General features: G+C 37.9%; 1 protein-coding gene across 1 annotated transcript; it reads right to left on the bottom strand.

Moving 5' to 3' along the window:
- Positions 1 to 3,777: 3,777 nt before the first annotated feature.
- Positions 3,778 to 9,488, bottom strand: ctsba (cathepsin Ba). Its single transcript, XM_020699636.3, has 11 exons — positions 9,326 to 9,488; positions 7,207 to 7,333; positions 7,042 to 7,127; positions 6,735 to 6,849; positions 6,513 to 6,628; positions 6,301 to 6,386; positions 5,506 to 5,652; positions 5,144 to 5,260; positions 4,866 to 4,994; positions 4,436 to 4,512; positions 3,778 to 4,282 (listed from the first exon to the last, which is right to left on the bottom strand). Exons 2-10 carry the CDS (start codon positions 7,327 to 7,329, stop codon positions 4,439 to 4,441), a joined length of 993 nt encoding a protein of 330 aa, XP_020555295.2. The 5' UTR covers positions 7,330 to 7,333; positions 9,326 to 9,488; the 3' UTR covers positions 3,778 to 4,282; positions 4,436 to 4,438.

Below are 9,488 nucleotides of genomic sequence, written 5' to 3' on the forward strand. Positions count from 1 at the left end.
GACACGCCCACTTCAGAAGCCTGGCCGAAGGTGGCGGAGCGCGACGCCATCTTGGTGAGGTCGACGACGCCCATATGACATTGATTTCTATTGATTTTAGTGGTGTCTAAGTAGCTTTTATAAACTGTATATATTTTTAGATTTAAATATATTTATACATATATATAAATATATTATGTTTTACATAGATAGATAGATAGATAGATAGATAGATAGATAGATAGATAGATAGATAGATAGATAGATAGATAGATAGATAGATAGATAGATAGATAGATAGATAGATAGATAGATAGATAGATAGATAGATAGATAGATAGATAGATAGATAGATAGATAGATACATCGTTTGTTGTTGTTAAAGAAGAGAAACAGTCAGCCTTAAAAGCTCAAACTTGAATGAAAATGCATTGTTGCAGGACTTCTTACAAATAAAAAAATTATTAGAAAGAATTTTTAAAATTAATTTCTAAACATTTAGAAGTTTTAGACCTCTTTGACATGTAATTTAAATTATTTAGAAAAACCCAACAATAAGTCAAAAATAATAATAATAATAATAGTAAATCAATAGTCAAAAGTCAATACAAACAATAAATAACAATAAATACATAAGTCAAATAAAAAAATATCATTATTATTATTATTATTATTATTATTATTATTATTAATAATGATAATAATAATAATAATAGTAATAATAATAATCAAAAGAAGTCCAAAAGTAAACAAGATAGATTTACCCTAAAAAAAAACAGTCTGGCCTCTTATCAAAATCTGTTTCCACAAATGTTTTGAACAGCCAGACTGTATTACTAGTTGGTACCACAGTGATCCATCTGGGTTAACTCTTTTGATAGATAAGGCCCACTTTTTCCCTAAGTCTGAATCCATTGGATACCTGCAAGAAAAGTTCAGTCACTGAGTCAGAAATGTATAAATCTGTATTACTATAATAGCCTAGTATGCTGTATACAGGTTTAGCAAAATAAAATGTACATTTATATTGACAGTAAAATAAATGTACATCATGCAGCATGTTGATAATAGCCCTGGGGCCTGTTTCAGAAAGGAGTTTCAACCAACTCTGAGGTTAAACTTGAACTCTGAGTTGGTCAATCGAGAGATTAACAACTCTGAGTTTTCTGTTTCAGAGAAGCTGATCGGAGTTAGGTCAATCAATTCTGAGTGGACTGATTCGGAGTTAAGCGTCCGCACCGCGACTATAAGAAGCCATTATCAATGGAGCGCAGATATTACGAGTCACCATGGCAACCGTGGAAAAAAAGAGGTCTGCGTATTTTTCGCCAGCTGAACTTGACGTGCTGCTGCAGAGTTACAGTGAATATGAGCACATATTCCGGAAGACAAGCAACACCGCTGCATCTGCAAAACAGAGACAGTTAGCGTGGGAAAACATAGCTGCTCAAGTTAATGCGCAAGTTTGCATTTGAATCATTGTTATAAAATATTGGCTGTAATAACTTTTTAAATAGCGTAAGGTGTGAAATAAAAAATGGCAATATTTAGGTGTACTTTTGATGTGTTATTCCTGGTGTAATTGCATGAAATGCTGCATAGTGTACAGAACCAATCTGGGGGGAAAATCCATTTAACGTCGGTAATGTTTAGAGGACTTTTTTTGTTAACCTTCCCCTCTTGCCAACGTTGGTCACTTTAATATTAATACATGCAATTGTGTTTTTAAAAGTGAACTTTTGTCTACCCTTGTATTGATCAAGTGGTATAGGTTTATATGGGATTAAGAAAGTAAGCATTACTAGCAAATTGTGTTTCCTAAAAGTAATTGTTACATTAATCTAATTCAATGTCCCCGATTTCATTTTCATGTAGATGCAATCCTGCAGGAATTAAAAGAACATGGCAGCAGCTAAAAATGAAGTATAAAAACATAATTCAATCAGGTCAAATTTGAGCATGTGATGGATGTAGGCTTTGTTGACAATATTTGACATATGAAACATCTACATAGCAATATCTAATGTTTTCATTGTATATATGTAATTGATTGCAACGAAAAACGGTAACGCTCAAACAAAAACATATGGGGAAATGACAAAAAAATCGAGTCTAGGTCTCAAAATCCTCGCACGACGTAAATGTAATTCTCTACGAATTAATGCAGCCTACTCGTCTATTGGGTCCTCCAAAAAAGGACAAGCCATTCTTGTCACTTGTCTCTGTGTGACGGAAATGTGGGCAATGAAGGTTAAAGCAAAAAATACCGCTTCGTCTTTAAAAAGGGGAGGGGACCGGAAGAAACCTTGAGTTTAGGGAATAAAACCTGCTCCCGACCAGGTTAGGTTCACAGCGTAAGTAACCATGGACACCGACTCCGAGTATAAATTACCTCTCTTTCAGAAACGGGTTTGACTTACTCTGCTTACTCTGGTTTAACAAACCTCCCATTCTGATACGGAAAACCCAGGGTTTCCCTGATTTCAGGGTTAACGCACTCAGAGTTTACACTTAACCTCCTTTCTGAAACAGGCCCCTGCAGCATCATGCATGTCAACATGTGTTCTATTAATGAAGCCCCTGCAGCCTTAAAATTAAAATAAAATACTTACCTGTGAAATGATACACCTACCTCCTTATTGGACTAATTTATCTGATTTTGGCAATTGAAACCCGCACAATGAACTGGCATTATGCAATAAATGTGTTCAAATGCATTCACTGCAGCAGTAACTTGACCTCTCCAAGATGGCGGTGCTCTCCTCCCATGGGGAACCACGTGATGTCTCCTCTAGTGATATAACTCATTGGCAGCACGTTTTTTTTCCTTTATTCCTAAATTTTTTTGTTGCTTCAACAACTTTTCAAAGTTTAAAACAACAACCAATAAATTGTAAAATTTCAAGTACAGGAAATATATAATCAATACTTAAACTATCAGATAGTAAGATTAAAGAAAAAATTAAATAAAATGAATAGCTTGTACAAAAAGTGAAAGAAACTAAGCTATTGGAGGTTCTTTAATTTAGTCTTTTAAAAAATATAGTTTCATTACATTTTTCTTTAAAAATAAGTGTAATAAAGTAAAAACATGATTCTTGGCAAATATAGCCTACTTAGAATTTTTGTTTTTTTTACATTTAAATTTATGAATTAGGAACATTAAAACATGGTTCTTTATCTTGTTGACTTTTGGCCATTACTATTCTAAAGACCTATTAGTTTCAGTGAGCTGGATTCTTGGAAGAACCTAAGAAATAAAAGTCTCATCAGAAAATATGAATGTACAAAAGAGTATTTGAGTAAAAAATAAAGAAAAGTCAAACGGCTTAAACATCAAACTAATCAAAAGCACTTGTTTTCTTTAAAACTAGAGTTAAGTCTAAAGAACCTCTTGGAAGGTTATGCGTCACTAATTGTTTTTCAAATACACTTTCTTGGTTAATTTCATGCATTTAATCCCATACTCCACCATTACCTCTCTTGCAGTGCTTAGAAATCACATTTCCGTGAAGTAAACAATGGTTACTGTATATAGTATACATTGATTTTGACTCAATGTGTTTGGCAAATTTAGTTCATAGATTGTCCATCGATCAACACAAAAGGAAGCTCTAGTTAGACTTTGTTTTGAAGCATAAGGTTAGTTTGGTGTGAGAAAGCATATCGGTTGCAATATGTTTTTTTCCGTTCATTTAACATAAACAAATAACATTATTTTACACAGAAAAAAAAAAGATTTTACCTTTGACTCAGATGCTTAAATTACTGGACAAATAATGTTGAACAACTCAAATATAAAGTTCAAGCCCAATTTATTTAAATTCAAAACAATTGTGCCAATACAAATTCTAGCCAAGTGTCCCATTCGTACATCTAAAGGAAAAAGGTACCCCCCCCCACCCCACCCTCCAACAGGCACAAACAGTCCACTTCGTAAACTGGCTATGCTTTGCTGCTGCTGCTCTACAATGGCCAAGACTTCAAATTTTGCAACAAATTAAAAATATATATTTGACAGCAACATTCTACCTAAAAGCAGCTGATTCATGCTGAAAAATGCAGACAACACCTTTACACTGTTCTAGGAGTTGACACCTGCTAAGTCAGTTTCTGCACAGGCACATGGTTTTGAGGTCACATCTGCAAATTAATCTTCGTGGAGTTGAAGCTTAGAGTTATTGTTGTGCTGTAAAATGTAAAGTGATACAACGTAAAAAACAAAAAAAAACAAAATTGCTCTTTTATGGCAGTGGAGTGTGCTGCCCTCTGGTGGCGATGCAATTCTATTTCAGCAGCAAACCTAAAAAAAAAAAAAAAAGGAAGTTTGAATAAGGCAAAAGCAGTTGTAAACATGACACCAATAATTGTGAGCAAAAAAAGTTTATAAATACAAAAACAAAGTTTTACAACCTTACAAAAAAGCACACACAAACTACAAAGCTAGTTTTGTTACCTTTTATTTGGGGATTCCTGCCACAACCTCAGATTCAATCCCACAGTGATCAGATCCACGCAAGATTTTAAAGTACCCTATAAAAAAAATAAAAAATAAAACTAGATGACACAAGGTTGACTCAGAGTGATTACAGTGTTCCCTCGCTGTGACATGGTTCACATTTTGGGGCTTGGCCATAATTCTTTCAACAAGATCTTTGGTTTTATTCTACAACACTGGACTCATTTTTCTTCGGAGGCTTGAACATTGTGAATTTAAACGAGAGATAAGTGTCTAAATATCTGGAAAGTGCATAAAGTGAGGGATTTTACAGCCTTAAAACATCTATAACAGCAAAAAATAATATGCAGTGTTCACCTATTGCAGGTTCTTTTTTTTTAAATTTCCCAGCAAGCATCAGTTCAAGAAGCAGCAACAGATTTCTCACCATTATCCCCCCAGTCTGTGTTCCAGGAGTTTGCACACAGCCAGTAAGGGACTCCATCCTCCACTCCCCACCCCAGGATCTTGATAGCGTGTCCGCCAATAAGAGAGCCTGACACATGCTGGTACACCCCTGAACAGGTTTGACACATTCAATGAAATATTAGGTAAAGCTATTAGAAAGCTTTTCTAGCACCTTTCACACACCTCCCGTGTGCCACAGGCAACAAATTCAAAAAGGGCTCAAGTGTGCAGCTGTCCAGATGAATCATGTGCTCTCACCAGATTTGTACATTGGGAAGTCTTCATAGACCATGAAGGCGCCTTCCACTGGACCATTCTTGTAAATCTCGGTCTGAATCTGATTCTCATTTGCTTCCACACTGTATGAGGTTTTACCTGCAACAGACTCCAGTTAGTGTTCTGGACTGTGTTTTTTGGGTTAAACTCCCTGGGGATGGAGGCACATTCAAATATTCTAACACCACACAAATGTGATTATTGTTGACATAATGTGGCAAAGAAAACTAATACAGCCAAGTACATCAATATGCATTTCAAGGTCAAATCCTACATTCTACAAGGAAAACAAACGAAATGGGACAGACAAGGTTAGCCAGCATTTCAAGAATACTTTTCTTTACCATAGTGCTTGTCTTTTTTGTAACTGGGTGTGTAACCAGATTCACACTGATTGATGCACTGAGGAGTGTCGCCACCCTCTCCAGTGCAGGGGGGCCTGGTGCCGTTAACATGGTGTTCACAGGGAGGGATGGTGTAGGGCCGGCAACCTGCAGACAAACATCACTAACTTCAAACCACTGACACTATACAATTTAATCCCAAAAGAAGCAGTTAGCCTTACATTACTCTCAGACATTGAACTCAAATATAAACCAGGCATCAGAGAGCTGATTCACCTTTATTCTGTTTCTGACCATTTTTTCATGACCTTAAATATCAGGCAAAAAGTTCATTCATTCATTCATTTTCTTAACCGTTTTTCCCTTTCGGGGTCACCGGACCCTATCCCGGCCACTTGTGGGCGAAGGCAGGGGACAACCTGGACAGGTCGCCAGTCTGTCGCAGGGTAGAATGCCCACAAACACACACCCATTCACTCTCACACCTATGGACAATTTAGAGTTGCCAATTAACCTATGAAGCATGTTTTTGGACGGTGGGAAGAAGCCGGAGACCCCGGAGAGAACCACGGGGAGAACATGCAAACTCCACACAGAAAGGTCCCCCGTTGATGTAGTTTATCAGGTCCCCAGGCCGGGACTTGAACCGGAGGCCTTCTTGCTGTGAGGCAAGAGCGCTAACCACTGCGCCACCGTGCAGCCTCGTGCAAAAAGGATAAACCAAAAAAACAAAACAAAAAAACTGGATGATTTTAGACCAAAACAGTTGCGAGTCCCACTACAGCCCAAACTCACCAACATGTGAGTCATAGAGACCGCCAGTGACCAGTCCCTCTTTAGTCCAGAAGTCCCAAGCAGCTGTGGGGTAACCACCATTACACCTATAAAATACAGATGTTTTTGTGAGCTTTTAGAATCTCCATTCATATAGTAATTTCCATTCATATAGTAATTTATTGAAATAAAGAGCATGTGAAGCTCTGAGCATGTTCAGTGAACCTTCTTACCCCATGCCACAGCTCTCACAGCAGGTCAACAGATCCTCGGAGGAGATCTCCACGCTGACGCGAGCGTTGCTGTGGATGCACACGCGGTCCGAGATGGCCTCTGCAGCACCAAAAGCCTGAAAGCAGAACACCGTAGGATTCAACACAACCCCCAGCAGCAGAAAATAAACAAAAAAGTCCAATATGTGAACTACATGACATTCATGCAGATAAAAATCTCACCCAGCAGGATCCACAGGAGCCCTGGTCCCTGATCTCCTTCAGAGTAGGACAGTTTGGCCACTGCGCTCTGGCATCAAATTCTGTAGGCAGCTTCACATCTCCTGCATATTGAACCCTGCAGAAGTCAAACATGAGTAAAACTTGCCTCTGAAACTTGATGGGCTTTTGTTTCTTACAAGTGAGCTAGTGTTACAGTTTCCACGTGCAGATTCACAGATTTACAGTTCAGGATGTCCAAAAGAGCAAAAAAACCTGCATGTGCACCAAATCCACAAAAAATCTTGTTCAACTAAAATCAGAGACTCACATGATTGGCAGCTTGGGTCCCTTCAGCATAGTACCACAGAGTTTCTGGACATAACTGTAGTCGGCATTTTTGAAGTTGTGACCAGCCTGTTACACGAGAAGAGGATTTAGTCACACATATCTAGGTCTTCAAATAAATATAAAATTAGGAAAAAAGTGAACCGACCTTCCAAGTGGTGTTAAGCTTGTTGATGTAGTTGACCATGTCACTAGACAGTGGATGGAAGCGGGGTCTGGCCAGGCTCACAGACAAGCTGGCAGCCAATAACAGAAGAGCTGCACGCCACATTTTGCTGAGGACAGGACAATTGCAAGTTCAACCCACAAAAGTTAATATTTACATAAAAATGTGAAGAAGAAAAAAAAAAGGAGCCTGAGTGCACTTCTTAAAATCAAATGCACAAATTCCTTTAAATCTCACATTGAAAAAAAAAAAACCTGGAAGGCAAAACAAAAATAAGCAGACATTAAAAACATTGGTCACATAATGACCTAGTTTATAAAAATTGTGTACATGTTTCTCAGTAAATCCAGCTGCACTTATAAACAAGGCGTTTCCCCTCAGATGTGCTCTACTAGTCAACGGACATTCTCTTGTTGGCTCAAGTACAATTGAAAGCTGTAAGGAAAACAAGACTATTCCTCTCATCATTGATGCTTGTCTAAGTCCCCTACAGTGTTAAAGTGGCAGCTGGAGGTAAAAATCACAGAGACATGCTCTACAGATTTAAACATGTGACTCTGCAGCATCTGGTTTTACGGAGCCTGTGTGTGAATTGAGCATCGATTTATTCAGCTTGTTATTCAATTGTGACCAAACTGGTTTACATTACAATATATACTCGAAGTCACATAAACTGATAAATCCAAAGTACTAAAAAGGCAAAAATAATTACATTTTCCAAAAGAAAAAGAAAAAAAAAAGCAGTACAAGTCTGCTGAGATAAGCCACAGGTTTATTTACAGTTGGTTGGGAAAGTCACAGTTCCACCTCACGTGATTTCTGGTGAAATCAGTTTTAAGCTTCTACACAACAGGTGCAGGCATGTTTTCCTTCCCCAAACTATGGAACTCTTACATGAACTAAAAATAAAAAATAAAGAAAACCTTGTGACTGCTCAATTTTGAGGAATTGAAAGGTAAGGCAGCTGACGAGCATTGCTCACTTCCTGAGGACTTGACGCCTCTTCAGATCCATCAGAAACCCACAGCACAGCCTACTTAACATTAAGCTGCTGAGTCATGATGGAAGGCTGTTCTCGTCTTCAACAATGGCTTATGTGCACCACTGACTCTTAAGTAAGCAGGCGTGCTGTAAACAGTCATAGATGCATAGTGGGAAAAGTGAAGTTGCAATTTCAGATTCTCTTTTCAGTTTGACCCAAACTCTGGATCAAATAGTCTTTTACCTTCACAATCACGACATTCCTGACTAATAATTAGGTGTGCATGAAAACAGAAGACAGTAGAGTTAAGGAAGTTATTTGGTTTGGCAACAGTGTTTGCTCCAGCAACCCTAATCAGTTTTAGATTATTCCCAATATAGAGTAGGTCTTTTTTAGGTGGGGCATGTCAATTATTAACGGGAGTTTTAGCTTCAAGTTCAAGAAAACGTGATGAATTAAGTTGGGCTGTTCTGCTTTCTAAATCGATTACAGATACGTTCCTCATTTCAAAGCTGAAAATGACAGAAATACAGCTTCATAGTTTAAAGACATCAATTGTGATCGCCCATTTTAAAAATGTTGCCCCAACATGGTTTATCTGCGTGAAAATTCATTCCGATTTGAACATAAATGGATTCTAAAAGCTATTGTTTTGTCAAGGCAGTCGAGATCACAAATCCCCCTGTGTATGAAAACCAGTTTCAGTTTGTATTTCCGGGATTTCACCCCCCCCCCCCCCCCCCCATCTTTTTGTTTGACCTCGCTTTCAAGAACGTATTATGTTAAAATTCGATGAAACACGATCCATTTTTATTAGACAGATTAGCTACAGCCGTTAAACGAAGATCTGCCGATTAGGACGCGGTTACGTAAAAAATGTTTTACAAAAACAAATAAACTACAAAAAAAAAAAGCTAGCAACATTTTTACTGATACACAGTAGATGTCCTTCAATAGAGGTCCTTCAACAATATTAGCTAGCTAACCAAACTTAGTGTCGCGTGCACATGTTGTTTACTAGAAAATCCAGATTTAAATTTAAGTTACCCACACATACAAGCTCAACATGAGCAAATTAAAGAAAACAAAATTACTGTAAGTACAGGAAACTTCTGTTACCTGTCGCTTGTTAGCCACCAACTGGTCCGAACTTAAGTTGGTTGTTTGATCGGCGCCAGAACCCCCTTTTATCTCCGCCAATCTTTTTTGTGAGGCAAACTTGTTTCCCTTTTTATCCTCCGAAAGCACGTGAAGCTGTCACATGACTACGTCATGTGAAGTC

This window comes from Oryzias latipes, chromosome 3, assembly GCF_053564925.1.
Source record: "Oryzias latipes strain Hd-rR chromosome 3, Olatipes_Hd-rR_3.1".
Lineage (NCBI taxonomy): Eukaryota > Metazoa > Chordata > Actinopteri > Beloniformes > Adrianichthyidae > Oryzias > Oryzias latipes.

Excerpts from the sequence above, each read along its gene's own strand:
- ctsba (XM_020699636.3), bottom strand. The coding sequence starts at position 7,329 with ATGTGGCGTGCAGCTCTTCTGTTATTGGCTGCCAGCTTGTCTGTGAGC. Across the intron at positions 6,629-6,734 it reads GCTCCTGTGGATCCTGCTGG|GCTTTTGGTGCTGCAGAGGC; the intron begins GTGAGATTTTTA and ends TTCTGCTTTCAG. Across the intron at positions 5,261-5,505 it reads CAAAAAAGACAAGCACTATG|GTAAAACCTCATACAGTGTG; the intron begins GTAAAGAAAAGT and ends AGTCTGTTGCAG.